The sequence below is a fragment of the Canis aureus genome, chromosome 33 (genome assembly GCF_053574225.1).
Source record: "Canis aureus isolate CA01 chromosome 33, VMU_Caureus_v.1.0, whole genome shotgun sequence".
Lineage (NCBI taxonomy): Eukaryota > Metazoa > Chordata > Mammalia > Carnivora > Canidae > Canis > Canis aureus.
Genome location: NC_135643.1, coordinates 2,669,300 through 2,686,839, shown reverse-complemented (window position 1 = coordinate 2,686,839; position 17,540 = coordinate 2,669,300). Strand labels below are relative to the sequence as shown.

The 17,540-nt window shown below is 34.9% G+C and overlaps 1 protein-coding gene across 7 annotated transcripts in view; it reads right to left on the bottom strand.

Annotated features, from left to right (window-relative positions):
* The window catches only part of MRPL1 (mitochondrial ribosomal protein L1), a 156,481-nt gene that overhangs the window by 40,641 nt on the left and 98,300 nt on the right, over nt 1-17,540 (bottom strand). For 6 of the 7 annotated variants that reach the window (XR_013371100.1, XR_013371101.1, XM_077882610.1 and 3 more), the window contains one exon: nt 4,958-5,064. Coding sequence is in view for 5 of the 7 variants with exons in the window: in XM_077882610.1 (XP_077738736.1) it covers nt 4,958-5,064 (107 nt within the window). In the remaining 2 variants the exon portion in view is untranslated. Of the gene's footprint in view, nt 1-3,285; nt 3,427-4,957; nt 5,065-17,540 lie in introns of those variants that run through there. The other variant, XM_077882611.1, reaches the window with a different exon arrangement.

The window sequence follows — 17,540 nt, the reverse complement described above, 5'->3', positions numbered from 1 at the left end:
GTGGTTTTAATTTGTATTTCTATAACAACTAATAATGTTGAGCATCTTTCAAATTGTTTCTCATCTCTATGCCATGTGTTTGTTACATTTTGATGAGGTATGTTCCAATCTTTTGCTGGTTTTTAAAACTGGGTTGTTTTATTATCGAGCTTTGGGAGCTCTTTATATATTATGGATATTATTGATAACAGTTATATGATTAATCAATATTTTAACCCAGTCTGTGATTTATCTTCTCATTCTCTTAACAGTGTCTTTTAAAGAGAAAATGTCGGGCAGCCCGGGTGGCTCAGCAGTTTAGCACCGCCTTTGGCCCAGGGTGTGATCCTGGAGACCCGGGATCGAGTCCTGCATCGGGCTTCCTGCATGGAGCCTGCTTCTCCCTCTGCCTGTGTCTCTGCGTGCCTCTCTCTCTGTGTCTCTCCTGAATAAATAAATAAAATCTTTAAAAATAAATAAATAGAAAATAGAAAGCTAAAATAGCTTTTAGTTTTTATACAGTGAAATTTATCAATTTCTTCTTTTGTGGATCATGACTATACTTTACATTTACATCTAAAAAAAAAAATCATTCCCTAACTCAACTTTTTCTTCCAGAAATTTTATAATTTTAGGCTTTATATTTACATCTTTGATACATTTTGAGTTAATTATATATGGTATAAAGTTATGGGTCAAAGTTCATTTTACTGTAGATAGATATTCAACTGTTCTGGTATCATTTCTTGAAAAGACTAATGTTTCTCCATTAAAAATGACTTTGCAACTTGTTTTAAATCAGTTGTCCATATATGTTTTGTTTTGTTTTGGGGGACTCTATTCTATTCCATATCATTCTGTCTTCTTTGGTGTCAATTCCACACTGTCTTAAATACTGTAGCTTTATAAATCTTGAAATCAGACCTCTAATTTTGCTATTTGTCAAAGTTGTTTTAGTTATTCTAGATCTTTTGTATTTCCATATTTTATTATCAGCTTGCCAGTTTCTACAAAATAAAAAAGGCTAAGTGGGATTTTGATCATGAATATGCTGAATCTATACATTACTTTGGGGACAACTGACATCTTTAAAATACTGGATTTACTGATCCATAAACATCATATACCTCATCATTTATTAGATCTTCTTTAATTTCCCTCAAGTATATTTTGAAATTTTCAGTGTATGGATCTTTCACATCTTTTGTCAGATTTATCTCTAAGTATTTCCTATTTTTTTATATTACTATAAATTATTATTTAAAACTTTTAATTTCTTTAAAGAATTTTAATTTCTAATTATTGCTGCTATACAGAAGCAAAACTGGTTTTTGTATACTTGTATCCTGCAACCTTACTTAATTTACTTTTTTGTTTTTGTAGCTAGATCATACCATCTGTGAATAACAACTATTTTATTTTTTCCTTTCTAATCAGGATGCTTCCTTTTTTTGCCTGATTGCACTGCCTAGAATCCCTAGATCAATGGAGAACAGAAGTGGTGAGAGTGAATATCCTTAACTTGTTTCTGGTCTTAGAAGGAAAGTATTCAGTCTTTTACTTCTAAGTATGTTAACTATTGGTTTTTCTTAGATGCCGTTTATCAGGTTGAGGACATTAACTTCTAGTCCTAGTTTGCTAAGACTTTTTAATCAGGAATAAATGTTGGATTATATTAAATGCTTTCTCTATATCTACTGAGATGATCAGATGGCTTTTCTTTTATAATTTGTTAATATGGTGAATTTTAATAATTGATCATTGAATGTTACACTAACTTAGCATTCCTAGGATAAATCCTACTTGGTGATCTTATCCTTTTCATATATTGCTGCATTCTATCAGATAAAATTTAGTTTATAATTTTAACACCTATTTTTCATAAATGATACTAAACTGTTAGTTTCTTTGCCTGGTTTTGGTATCACGGTAATGCTGTTTCAGGTGAGAGAGTAAATCAGGTTCCTGTTACTTCATGTTAGCCAGAAATAGAAGTCTGCTTTATATTCATTATTTCACCTACTCCTTCCTAACCTAGAAAGTAATTATCATTATTAACTTCATTTCACATTAGGGGGAGTGGGGGAAAACTAAGGTTCAGAGAGCAAAGTAACACAATTCTAATCTGGAACTAGGATTAGAATCCAGATAGTATGGATCTAAAACCCATTCTCTTAACCTGCTTATTATACAATACTATAATATTTAAGTAGTATTCAAAAAAAGTTGCTTTAAACACAGAAGTTCATTTATTTTTCATTAAGAAAAAGCATTCTACCTCTAAATGACACAAGTAATCTGAACTGGAGCTCATGTAATCACTTAATCACTATGGCATCTGTTAAAAAGAATAAATGAGATGCCATGGTTTCTTATATACTGAGTCAGGATCCATTAAAAAAATATACTGAAAACATAACAAAAAGAAAAGATCCAGCTGGAAAGAAATAGTCTTATAAAGACATCCAATAGTCCCCAAAAGTCCAACTAAAACAGTAACAACAGACCACCTGGGTGGCTGGTTGAGCATCCGACTTGGTTTTGGCTCAAGTCATAATCTCTTGGGTCATGGGATCAAGCCCTGCATATAGGGCTCCCCGCTCGGCAAGAGTCTGCTTAAAGATTCTCTCCCTCTGCTCCTCCCTCCACACACTCTATCTCTGAAATAAAATAAATCTCTAAAAACAAAAAAAACAGTAACAACTGCTGTTTCCATTTCATATTTTTATTTAACCTTCAAAACTACATTGTGAAATAAATATTACTACATAAATTCTACAGCTCAGGAATTCAAGACAAACATTAAGAAACTTGTTTTTTGGGATCCCTGGGTGGCGCAGCGGTTTGGCGCCTGCCTTTGGCCCAGGGCGTGATCCTGGAGACCCGGGATCGAGTCCCACATCAGGCTCCCGGTGCATGGAGCCTGCTTCTCCCTCTGCCTGTGTCTCTGCCTCTCTCTCTCTCTCTCTCTCTCTATCATAAATAAATAAAAAAAAAAAATATTTAAAAAAAAAAAAAAAAAAAAGAAACTTGTTTTTTGGGATCCCTGGGTGGCGCAGCGGTTTAGCGCCTGCCTTTGGCCCAGGGCGCGATCCTGGAGACCCGGGATCGAATCCCACATCAGGCTCCCGGTGCATGGAGCCTGCTTTTCCCTCTGCCTGTGTCTCTGCCTCTCTCTCTCTCTCTCTCTCTCTCTGTGACTATCATAAATAAATAAAAATTTAAAAAAAAAAAAAATCATCCTGGAAGAAACATAAACTTTAAAAAAAAAAAAAAAAAAAGAAACTTGTTTTTTACAGTCTGCCATCCCATAAGTAATAGAACAGGTATTCAAACCTAAGTCTCTACAACTCTAGAATATTTTCTTAAAATTTCCATTTTTTTCGTTTGCTTTTCCCATTACAATGTTGTCATCCCTAACAAACATGAAACACTGCCAAGGGCCTCCTGGAAATAAGGAAAGTACAACATCAGATTCTAGGAGAACACGATACCACACAATTGGTGCTGAGCTCTAATGCAATGACAATGAGGGATTTCCCAATCCCTGACTAGATTAAATTATTCTGCCCTTTTCTAAAGCAAGTTTTGGGGCAGCCCAGGTGGTTCAGCAGTTTAGTGCCACCTTCGGCCCATGGTGTAATCCTGGAGACCCAGGATCAAGTCCCATGTCGGGCTCCCTGCATGGAGCCTGTTTTCTCCCTCTGCCTGTGTCTGTGTCTCATGAATAAATAAATAAAATCATTAAAAAAAAAAAGCAAGTTTTATGGGGATCCCTGGGTGGCTTAGTGGTTTAGCACGTGCCTTTGGCCCAGGGTGTGATCCTGGAAACCCGGGATCAAGTCCCATATCGGGTTTCCTGCACAGAGCCTGCTTCTCCCTCTGTGTCTCTGCCTCTCTCTCTCTATCTCTCATGAATAAATAAATATAATCTTTAAAAAAAATAAAGCAAGTTTTCATTCTATAAAACTAGCTGAGTGCCTTTTCCCTACTTCTGATGAACTATATTGGGCATAGCTCAATTAGCTTGGACTATTAGCCACTAGCTATAATGCAGAATTCCTCTTAAGAGCTGGATGGAAAGAGGAATAAGCTATTCAAATAATTCCAGGCATGAGGGAAGATGGTTTGGGGCTAAGAACCTGGACTCTTAAAAAGACTGCCAATGTTTAAATACCTATTCTGCCTCATATTAGCTGTGAGACCTTAGAAAAATTATTTAAACTCTTTGGGCTTCTATGCCTTCATCCATTAAATAGTGATGATAATTTGTCCTCTCATAGTGTTGAAGATTAAGAAAGGGAATGTATGAAGAGTGTTTAGAATAGTGTCTGGCACTTGCTAGGTACTGTTTAAATTTTATTATCAATATCACTATTATTCCTATGGTTAGTTACTAAACAGGAAAAAAAAACTCTGAAGATTTTTTAGCATAAAGACGGTATTAGCAAATAACTACATATCTACAAACATAGTCCTATAAACCTGATATATCTATAACAGAGTCCAAAAAATAGCTTTGGAAGTTGATTTCCAGTCTCTTCTATGAGTAGGCAGTTTTAAAATACAACCAGGGATAATCAAAATAATTCATAAAAATAAAGCAAATTACTCAATTCCATTGTTGTAGTATTAAATACCTACTATGGGCTGAGCATTATGCAACGTTCCACAGGGATATACAATCCTACTCTCAATAACCTTAGAATATCAGAGAGCAAAAAATACATACGTAGAATAATCAAATAAGATAAAGGACAGTATCATTGAGTGGCACATGAAGGAATTCTTAAATACCATTAATATTTAGGAGTTCAGTCTACAGAACAGAAAAAAATTATCTAACTGTATATTAGTGCTATTCCTGATGCTAGAACCAAGAACAAGTTCAAAGGACTGGCATATTGTATTATAAATTATCAGGCACTTAAGCGAAAAAAGAAAAGATGGTTACTTAATAATTTCTACTATAACTTACTGTTGCTATTTTGGTCTCGAGAAAGTTCTCCCTTTCTTCATCTACCTTAATTTCATGTCCAGTTTTAAATAATTCAAGCATTTTGGGGATGTCACGGCCAATAGAATCTGGTTAGAAAAATTAAAAACCCAAAGTTATCACTATATATAAGTAACAAAAATTACTGAATAAGAGAAACATTCATTCCATATTAAGACATAGCAAACAAGTTGTGGCAGACAGACTTTAGAGTGGCCCCCTTGATGCCCATTTCCTGGTTTTCATGCTCTTTCGTGATCCCCTCCCACCCCCGAGTGTGGAGAGGAGTGACACCTTGCTTCTAACCAAGTGACAAGATGCTTATATGTACATGATTACATTACATAAAACCATAATGCCCATCTTGGAGAACACTCTCTTCCCTACTAGTTTTAAAGCAGCAGCTGCAATGTTTTAAGCTGACACATGAAAAAGTTCTAGCAACCTGCAAAGAACTGAATCCTGCCAAAAAGCCAAATGAGTCCAGAAGAGGACACTTCCCCAGTCAAATCTCAGATGAAACCGCAAGTTCTGAATGATATCTTGATAGAAGCTTTATGAGACACTGAAGCAGAGAGGACTCAGCTTAGCTATATACACATTCCTAACATACAGAAACCATGAGACAGTACATGTGTGTTGTTTTAAGCCACTAAATTTGTGGTAATGTTCTTGCACACTAATAGATAACCAATAAATAAGTATATGCAAAGATGACACTTATTGCACTTTAGAAACATTAGGACAAATTAAAATAAAATCTTTAAGATTTTCTGTGATAAAAAAAAAAAGATTTTCTGTGATAAAAGCAAACAGTAGTCTTGAAATCTTTTAAGAAGTTTTTTACCTACTTTAATGTGAAACTCACCTGACCTTTCCTACCATAAAAAAGAGAAACGAACTAGAAAAGTCACAAGATTTAGCAGTAGAAATAATAATCATAGTGACTGACAGTCCAGAAGCAGCTCATTATTGCACAAATGGCTACAGAAACTGGCATGAAAAAAGAGTTAAGAATTGAAACTCAATTTATAGGATTCTAATGGACTCTGGCCAATGTTCAGCGTCTCATCCACTTGGAAATGAGCCAGTCTTTTTTGCAAAGTTGGTTAACCAAGAACCTTTTTCTTCTCAACTGTAAATAGCTGTGTTTTTGTTTTACAGTGGGTGGAGGGAGGGTGGGGAATATAAATTTGTTGCATGAGTAAATGGGTCAGACCTTTAGTGTAAGCATGCACCCTTCTGCCAGAGAGGGCATCATGTTGAACATAAGCACCTTGGTAACTAAGCCCCTTTACGTAGCTATAAAGGTTTTAGTTCTGTATTGATTCAGTTACTGTAAAAGCTTGGGTTTACTTTTGTAGGACTTAATGGCTAAGAATTAGAACATAGCAGTGGGCTGCTCTGTTGGAGTAATGTAAATTGTAATTATAAATAAACATGCAAACCTTTAAAAAAAGAAAAAAAAACTTTGTCCTCCACTATGGTAGAAAAAGAAGTATAACTGAATATAGAAAGAAGAAAAATTAAGTCAAGGTAAAAATTAAGAATTTTCAAAGGATCACAGAGAAGACTTCAAAAATAAACTGTACCTCCCAAATTTCAGTCATTAATTCAAATTTAATACACAAAATATAAGTTTTTAAGATTTCGTGACAACGCAGCTTAACTTGAAAATTTTTCAATTTTGTACATAGAAAATATGAATTATTTGAAGAGTAAGAAATATAATAAGGAATATGCTACTAAAGACACACCACTCTTCAGTGTATCCAGTAATTCTTCTCATGATAAGTCAACGTGAAGATATCATTACATAGAGAGTATGGTATATCTTCAGCATATTTTAAGGATCATCTGAGGAGTTGTTCAGTATGGCTCAGGAGCACTTCACTGTAAATGAAAGCAATTATCCACAAGGAGCTTACAATCTAATTGTCATTGATGGGAAGAAAAGGGATGTGCAGATGGAACAACTACTATAAAATGCTACTTTTTTTAGTATCACATTCTGATGTAACTAGTATTAAACAGTATGAAAAATAGTATCATATAAACAGTAAATGCTGATAGTGGTGTACAAAAAACAGGCACTCCTATCTCTACTAAATGTTGTTCCTTAAGAATAGTGCCTTCTACAAAGTGAGAGCTCAAGAATTATGTTGACTAACCAAAATCTATAACCACAATGCCTTCTTCCTTTCTGTCACTGTGAATGAAGAGTCTGTGCTCTTAGCAAAAGCCAATCATCTTCATTTGTGCACTAGATCCCACCCCTCCCTTCTATTACACTGTCAATTTTCTTAGACATGCTTTTCTAAAACACTATCAACAGCTTACAAACTTGAAATAAAACCTCCCAACTTAAAACACATCTACAACTTCATAATGTCTTCAGGGGGCCAATACTTCCCTTAAGAGTATTAGTTCTCAAAACAGCTGTCTAGTCTTTCTCTCTACTTCCTCTTTCCATTTTCTCTTAAATCTACTTCAATCAGGTTATCATCCACTGAAAATAATAGTGTCAAGGTCACCAATGACCTTCACAATGATAAATCTAATAATCATTTCTCAATGCTCCTCTGACTTGACCTATCAAGAGCAGTTCAGAGTATATATATATATCTTCTTTTCTTAAAATATCCAGACTTGTTCTCTGAAACACTACTTTTACTAGCTGTTCCACTCAATTTGTTGGTTGACCCACCCTTCCCTAGGTGACTTACAAAGATTAAAACTACCTTAGAGCTCAGTCATCTGACCTCTTTCTATTAATCACACCTAAGTGATCTCATCCAGATACATGGCTTTAAAAACCATTTATCTACAGATAATTGCCAATTTTATCTCCAGTTACAACCTCTCTCATCAATGATCTCCAATAGCCTACCTAATATCTCTGTCTAGATGCAGGTAGGTTAATTAGTAAGGAGTACAAAAGGGCAAATGTTTGCTGAAAGAATAAACAAACAACTTCATCATCTTGGGTCTGATCTCATAGTGACGTTCAATGAGTGTGAAAGATCAGGGCTTAAGAAGAAAATAGAAATAGGTCTGCATTAAAACATACTGAAGAGAAGGTTCTGATGGAGTACTAAAAAACTTATACATATATAGTGTGTTTACAGTTAGAATATGAAACCAGAAAAAAAATTGATAGATCGGGTTTAGTAATGATGCAGATTTGAATTTTCAGGCCAATTCTATCCCCAAATAAAATCTTCCTTTGACCTAACATATTCCTTTTTCTTCCTGTTTTTTTTTTTTTTTTTAAGATTTTATTTATTCATGAAAGACACAGAGAGAGAGGCAGAGACACAGGCAGAAGGAGAAGCAGGCTTCATGCAGGGAGCCTGACGTGGGACTCGATCCCAGGACCCCAGGATCATGCCCTGGGGCAAAGGCAGGTGCCAAACTGCTGAGCCACCCAGGGATCCTCCTCTTTGTCTTCTAACCAAAGTCTGTCCTTGTTGATTTGCATTTACCTAATGACCAAGATGTTGAGCATCATTTCTAGTGCTTAATGGCCAAATGTAGATCTTATTTTGTAAACTGCCTGTTCAGTTCTTTTGCTCCTTTTTAAAAATAGTCTCTTCCTAAATTATAGAGTTCTTTGTATATTCTGGATATAAGTCTTTTATCAGATATATATGTAGCAAATATTCTCCACCAAACTGAGGCTTGTCTTTTTATTTTCTTAGTGGTGTTTTCCCATAAGCAAGTTTTTAATTTTAATAGTTCAATGTAGCAATTTCTTCTATGGCTCATGCTTTTTGTGTCCTAAGAAATCTTTGCCTAATTCAGAGCCAAAAAGATGCTCTTCCAGAAAATTTTCTTCTAGAATTTCATGGCTTTAGCCCTTACAATTAGATTTGTGATCCATTTTTAATTAATATTTGTGTTTGATGTGAGGAAAGGGATATCCAGTTATTTCAAAACATTCATTGAAAAGTATTCTTCCCCCATATAACCTTGGCAGCTTTTCCAAAAAGCAGTTGTCCCTTAGGCTTGGGTCTATTTTTTTTAACTCCCAATGTTTGATCTACACACATCCATACTCATGCCATACCACACTGTCCTGATTACTACAGCACTAAAGTCTTAAATCAGGTAATGCAAGTCCTCCAATTCTGTTCTTCCTTTTTTAAAAACTTTTTTTTTTTTTAATTCCAGGCTCCTTCCATTTCCACTTATGTATTAATTCAAAAATAAATGTTATTAATTTCAAAAAAATGTTTTTTTTTTTTTTTTAAATCTTTCTGGGAGCTTGATTGGGACGGCACTAAATTTGTAGAAAATATAGGAAAAACTTCCTCTTAATAATATTATCCTTCAAAAAGCAATGACATGCCCCTTTATTTTCTTAGGTATTCCTGACACTTTCAGCAACATTAAACAGCTCTCTGTAAGTAGGTCTTGTGTCTTTTGTTAAATTTATTCCTTATTTTGACTTATTATTCCCTTATTTAACCTTCTAAACTCTTATTAATATTATTTTTATAAATTTCATTTTGATTAGCTATTGCTACTATAGAAATACAGTTGATTTTGTGTATTGATCTTAAATACTTTAACCTCTCTAAATTCACTTATTAGAATTCACTCAGGATCACAATTTCTGGGTATAAAGACAGTTTGATTTTTTCCTTTCCCATATGTATGCCCTTTATTTCACTGACCTTCAGTACAAGGCTGAACATAAATGATGAGAGCACAAATCTTTACTTTGTTCCTGATTTTAGGTAGAGAGCACTCAATCTTAATGGTTTCATCACTAAGAATGATATAAACTGCTGATTTTTCATAAATGTGCTTTGTCAAGTTGAGGAAGTTCACTTCTATTCCTAGTATTCTAAATTCTTAGCATGAATGGCTGCTGTAGACTTTGTCAAATGATTTCCCTGCATCTACTGAGATGATCTTAAGATCTACTTCCTTTATTCTTTTTTTTTTAATCTTTTTTTTAAATTTGTTTAGTCTTTTATTTTTTTAAAGATTTATTTATTTATTCATTCAGAGAGAGCGACAGAGAGGCAGAGACACAGGCAGAGGGAGAAGCAGGCCCCATGCAGGGAGCCCGACGTGGGACTCGATCCAGGGTCTCCAGGATCACACCCCGGGCTGCAGGCGACGCTAAACCGCTGCGCCACCGGGGCTGCCCTACTTCCTTTATTCTATTAACATGATATAGTATATTGATGTTCAGATGTTAAGCTAACTTTGTGATCCTAGAATAAACCTTCTTAGTTAGTGTTTACTAACCTTTATATACATACATATATACATAAAAACATACTGCTGGATTCAATTTGCTAATATTTTGTTAAAAATTCGTGCTTCAATGCTCATGAAGGATATTGGTCTGTTGTTTTCTTTGTTTGTAATGTCCTGTCTACCTCTGATATCAGGGTAATGCTGAGTTCATAAAATGAGTTGGTAAGTGTTCCTTCCCCATTATTTTCTAAAAGAGGTTGTGATATTATTTTTGCCTTAAATATTGGATAGAATACACCAGTAAGAAGTCACCTGGCTCTGAACTTTTCACTGTGGGAAGCTGTAAATTACTAATTCAATTTCTTCAGTTGCTATAGATCCATGTAGATTTTCTAGATACGCTAGTGATCTGTGTCTTACAAGAAATTTGCCCGTTTCACTGGCATAAAGTTGTTCCTAACAGCCCTTGTCTCAACAGTCCATTTTGTCTGGTATTAATACAGTCAGTCCAAGTCACTAATGCTTACTGTTTTCATAGTATATCTTTACCTATCATTTTATTTTTAGCCTATTTGTATGTTTGAATATAAAGTGTGTCTCCTGTAAACACCATAAAATTGGATTTTTTTTCTTTGTCTTATAATCTCTTTCAGGTGGAATGTTCATTCATTCCATTTCCAAATAACAAAACTATTGATATGGCTGGATTTAGGTTTTTATTTTGATGTGTTTTCTATTTGTCTCATTTGTCTCACCTCATATGTTCCTCTTTTCTTCCTTTACTGCCTCTTCTCTTTTAAACAAAAATATTTTAGTGTATCTTTTTTTATTCCTTTATTTAGTTTTAACCTGTATCTGTGCATGATTTTCACTTACTCTAGAAATTACAATGTGCACATTTATTTATCACAACTTATTCATCTTCATACTGACTTCTAGGAAAATAGAATAAATTTGTGCCAGCCTAACTCTATCTTCCCTCTTTTGCCTGATATGATCATGCCCAAACCTGTTTCACCACCTGTCTATTTCATAGTATATACTGGATTACTCACAACAGAAATCAGGGAATCATTCTAGATTCCTCCCTCGCCCTTACCCCCTATATCTAATCAGTAACTACTGTTCATTCTGCCTCCTCAATATCCCACAACAGCCTTCCTCCTCTTCATTTTTATTGCCGCTGCTCAGATTCTGTCCTTATTCATCTTTTACTTAGCCTACTGCGTTAGCCTCCTACTGGTCTCTGTTTGAGTTACATCATTTCTCTATTACCATGCTATCACTTACACAGCTCCCACATACAGTAATTCAAATAAGCAAATCTTACATCATTCTTCTGAGCAACATTTTTCAATGGCTTCTAAGTGATAAAGGATAAAATCTAACCTCCACAGTACATCACACAAAGCCCTCGGTCATCTGGCCCACTGCCTATCACTGTCTAACCCCACTGATCACCATTATCTGATAAAATGTTATGTACCAAATGATAGAAAAGTATTTATAATTTCCTGAACACAACTTTCTCATATTTTTGTGCCATTTCCTCTACATGGAATGTTCTCCCCATGCATGTCAGGAAAGAAAATACTTACTAATACTTACTAATCCTTAACCTCTCAACTGCTGTCTCCTTTATATATATAATCTGATTCTACAAAGTAGTCCCTCAATCCTCTCAACACTTTGCACACTGTACACTAGTTCTCTTTCTGCATTTTAGTGCAGTAGTTTGTTCTTGTCTCTCTCTTTTTAAATCTCCTTAAAGATGGAAACTATCTTTTTATCTTTCAACCCTCAGTGCACTGTCTGGCACATAGTAGGTCCTCAATTATTATGTTTTTAATTAATAAATGAATTATGAAGGCAGAAATGATATATAAAGGCATGAACAAGAATGAATACTCCTAAATTAACTGCAGAGAATAAATAGCTACCTTAGGAATTGCAGGGAGTCAGTAATAATTATAGTTCATTTATATTATGCACCTATCACCCAGCCTGTGCTAAGCTCTTACACACACTATAACAAAAACACTATAGAGAGATGTTATCATGAAATCCATTTTGTAGATGCATAAACAGAGACACAAAAATGTTAAAAAGCCAGTTGAAGGTCGTAAGTGAATAAACATAAGACCAAGACAGGTATATATTAACCAATATTCCATTCTGCTTTTCAATATAGCCCAATGTTAAATCTTCACCACTATTTCTAGGGCTCTGCTAGCCCTTATTATATGTAGTTGCTGTCTTCTTCATTTTCTCTTTTCTCTGTACTTTTATATTCTTCTACCTCTCTCTTTTGTCTTCCCTTCCCTTTCTCTTCTTCTAATTCTACCAATTTCCATAATGAACATAATCAGTATTAAACTATATAATCAGGTATTTCACTCTAATATTCTCTTTTCTCCTTTATCCAAGAATATCATAGGAAAGAAGAGAGTAGGATAAAACAAGACAGGGAAAAAAAAGTAGGGACAGTTAATAAGAAAGAAGGTGAGTTAAGATCATATAGTGTAAAAGAAAATTTCCAGAAACAAAAAAAAAATTAGAAGAGATCTCTGAATACGGCAGAAGAAAAACTGATGATTTTTACTAAGAGCAACATTTTAGTTGAATTATGAAAGAAGGATGTAAGAAAGAATAATACTTGGTAAGGAAAAGGAGACATCCAACCAGTGAAGACCACTTGTGTAAAACAGTATAAAACAACAAAGAAGAAAAGATCATAGCTAGAAAAGATAGCTAAATCAAATAAAGGTTTTTTATATATCAAATATATGTTTTATGGTTCTTTTGTTTAACTAGAAATCTGAGCATGATTAAATATCAAATTAAATAAGTTTGCCTGCTGCAAAAAACAGTTCTGTGACAGTAAGGGCCTTGTCTATCTTGTTCATACTTACCACACTCAAGGCTTGGGACACAGTTGATACAGATTCTCAATAACTATACATACAATTATTCTAATCCAAAAAAAATCTATAAATTGTAATTCATTCCTCACTTGACTTAATTTAATGTTGTATCTTCTATCAACTGAATGTTACAATGTGCATTCACTGTACAAATATTTGTTGAGGCCCCCTATGTGCCACATATCATTCTAGGCCATATGAATACAATTGGACAAAACCAAAAAATACTCATACTCTAATAAGAACCAAATACACACAACAAAAAAAAAGGATATAAAATGAAAGATGAAAATCATGTGATCATCTTAGTAGATACAGAAAAAGCAATGACAAATTTCAATATCTGTTCCTGATAAAAACTCTCAACATCTATATAGAAGGAACATACCTCAACATAATAAAGGCTAAATATGACAAATGTACAGTTAACACTATACTCAATATGACAAACTGGAAGCTTTTCCTCAAAAAACAGAAATAAGATAAGGATGTCGACTCTTACCATTTTTATTCAACACCTACTGGAAGTCTTAGCAATAGCAATCAGACATGAAAAAAAAAAAAGGGGGATCCAAACTACTAAGGAAGAAGTATAACTGTTACTATTTGCAGATGATATAATACTACACAGAAAACCCTAAAGACCACCAAAAACTATTATGCCTGGGTGGCTCAGTTGCTTAAGTGTCTGACTTCAGCTCAGGTCCAGTGTCCTGGGATCAAGCCCCACATCAGATTGTGCTCAGCAGGAAGTCTGCTTCTCCCTTTCCCTCTCCTTTTGCCCCTCCTCCTGCTCATGCTAGCTCTCTTTCTTTCTCTCTCTCAAATAAATAAATAAAATCTTAAAAAAATAAATGAATTCAGTAGGCTTGCAGGATACAAAATTAATAATACAGAAATCTGTTGCATTTCTATACATTAACAATGAAGCAGCAGAAAGAGAAATTAAGAAAGCAATCTCATCTACAATTGCACCAAAAGAGAATAAAATACCTAGGAATAAATTTGACCAAGAGGTAGAAGACTGAAAACTATAAAACATGGATGAAAGAAACTGAAGATGATACAAACAAATAGAAAGATATTCCATGCTCATGGACCAAAGGAATTAATATTATGTTAAAATTAAGCAATGCATTAAAATGTCCATACTACCCAAAGCAATGTACAGATTCAATAGAATACTTATCAATACCAACAGCATTTTTCACAGAACTAGAACAAATAATCCCAAAATCTGTATGGAGCCACAAAAGACCCTGAATACCCAAAGCAATCTTGGGAAGAAAAAAAACACACAAGAAAAACAGAACAAAGTTGGAGGTAAAAAATCCCACATTTCAAGATATACTGCAAAGTTGTAGCAATCAGAAAAAGTATGGTACTGTCACAAAAACAGACACATGGACCAACAGAACAGGACAGAGTCCAAAAATAAACCCACACTTACATGGTCAATTAGTCTTCACCAAAGAAGGCAAGAATATACAATGGAGAAAAGAAGGTCCCTTCAATAAACAGTGAAAAACTAGACAGCTACATGCAAAAGAATGAAGTTGGACCCCTTTTTACACTAAACAAAAATAAACTCAAAATGGGTTAAAGACTTAAATCTGGGACCTAAAATCATAAAACTCCTAGAAGAAAACATAGTCAATAATCTCTGATATAAACTTTAGCAACATTTTTCTAGATACTTCTTAGACAAGGGAAATAAAAGCAAAAATAATCTAATGGGACTACACCAAAAAATAAAAAGCTTTTGCACAGTGAAGAAAATAATCAACAAAACAAAAAGGCAACCTACTGAGTGGGAGAAGATATATGCAACTGATATATGTGATAGTGGGTTAACAGCCAAAATATATAAAGAACATACATAACTCACACCGAAAAACAATCCAATTAAAAAATGGGCAGGGGATCTGAAGAGACATTTTCCCAAAAAAGACATGCAGAGGGCCAAAAGACACATGAAAAGATGCTCAACATCACTAGTCATAGGGAAATGCAAATCAAAACCACAATCAGACATTACCGTATACCTGGTCAGAATGGCTAGTATCAAAAACACAAGAAATAACAAGTGCTGGTGAGGATGTGGTGAAAAAGGAATCCTTGTGCACTGCTGGTAGGAATGTGAATTGGTACAGTCACTGTGTAAAACAGTATGGAGGTTCCTCAAAAAATAAAAGGTAGAAATTACCATGCAATCCAGTAATCCCACTGCTGAGTATCTATACAAAGAAAATGAAACCACTAATTCAAAAAAATATATATGCATCCCTATGTTTGTTTATTGCAGCATTATTTACAATTGTCAGGACAGAAGCAACCTAAGTGTTCATCAACAGATGAATGGATGATTGATACATACATACACACACATACATACACACACACACACACACACACACACACACACCAAATGGAAAGTTACTCAGACATAAAAAAGTATGAGACTTTGCCATTTGCAACAACATGGATGGACCTGGGGGCTATTATGCCAAGTGAAATAAGTGAGACAGAGAAAGGAAAATACCGTATGATTTCACTTCTATATGTAATTTAAAAAACAAACAAAAAAGCAAAATACCTATAAACACAGAGAACAATATGGTGGTTGCCAGAGTAAGATGCTAAAAGTGATTAAGTCCTAAAAAATTAAAAAACTGCAATAATGAAAAAAATCAGTGATTAAGAGGGCATGGAGGATAACAGTTTCTATAGGGTAGTTATGGAAGGCCTCTTTGCCTAGGTGATATTTGAATGAGAAAGTGAACCAGGTTAATAAGCAAAGAGCATTATAGATAGATGAAACAGTAAGTCCAAAGATCAGAGAAGGGAGAACACTTAGTGTGTATGAGGAAGGGCAAGAAGGCCACTATTGCTAGAGTATAGGAAATGAAGGAAGAGTAACAAAACCAGCTGTAATATATCAATAATTAATCTATAATAATTATCATTATTCCTAATTATCATTGGAGTCTTTCACACATAAATAGTTTTTAAACTAATACATGAGGGGGGAATTTAGAAAAATTTCTAATTCGTTACTGTGCAAAAATCCTGTCTTCATATTTTTCTTTATATAACCAAAGAGTTCCAATTGTTTTAAAAATGCAAGTAATACTCTTAAGTACAGCATGTCAATCTATGAGTTAAAAATATTTCACATTAGGTTTCAGTAAGTTTACATCCACTAGTGTCAAATATGATACAATACCATCTTCCATACAGAAAGCAGTGTCCTTACTCAGTAGATGTGAATACTCTTTGGACAAGACTGCTACAGCATCCTTTCTTTCTTTTTTTTTTTTTTTAAAGATTTTATTTATTTATTCATGAGAAACACAGAGAGGAGAGAGAGAGGCAGAGACACAGGCAGAGGGAGAAACAGGCTCCATACAGGGAGCATGACATGGGACTTGATCCCGGGTCTCCAGGATCACACCCTGGGCTGAAGGTGACACTAAACCGCTGAGCCACCCGGGATGCCCTACAACAACCTTTCTTTTTGAAAAGACTCCAACTAGAGTATTGATGTTAACTCTAAGAGCTATGTGTTAAAGATAAACTCAAAATGGATGAAAGATCTAAATGTGAGACAAGATTCCATCAAAATCCTAGAGAAGAACACAGGCAACACCCTTTTTGAACTCGGCCATAGTAACTTCTTGCAAGATACATCCACGAAGGCAAAAGAAAGAAAAGCAAAACTGAACTATTGGGACTTCATCAAGATAAGAAGCTTTTGCACAGCAAAGAATACAGTCAACAAAACTAAAAGACAACCTACAGAATGGGAGAAGATATTTGCAAATGACATATCAGATAAAGGACTAGTTTCCAAAATCTATAAAGAACTTATTAAACTCAACAGCAAAGAAACAATCCAATCACGAAATGGGCAAAAGTCATGAAGAGAAATCTCACAGAGGAAGACATAGACATGGCCAACAAGCACATGAGAAAATGTATCACTTGCCATCAGGGAAATAGAAATCAAAACCACAATGAGATCCCACTCACACCAGTGAGAATGGGGAAAATTAACAAGGCAGGAAACCACAAATGTTGGAGAGGATGTGGAGAAAAGGGAACCCTCTTACACTGTTGGTGGGAATGTGACCTGGTGCAGCCACTCTGGAAAACTGTGTGGAGGTTCCTCAAAGAGTTAAAAATAGACCTGCCCTTCGACCCAGCAATTGCACTGCTGGGGATTTACCCCAAAGATACAGATGCAGTGAAACGCCGGGACACCTGCACCCCGATGTCTCTAGCAGCAATGGCCACAATAGCCAAACTGTGGAAGGAGCCTCGGTGTCCATCGAAAGATGAATGGATAAAGAAGATGTGGTCTGTGTATACAATGGAATATTCCTCAGCCATTAGAAACGACAAACACCCACCATTTGCTTCAATGT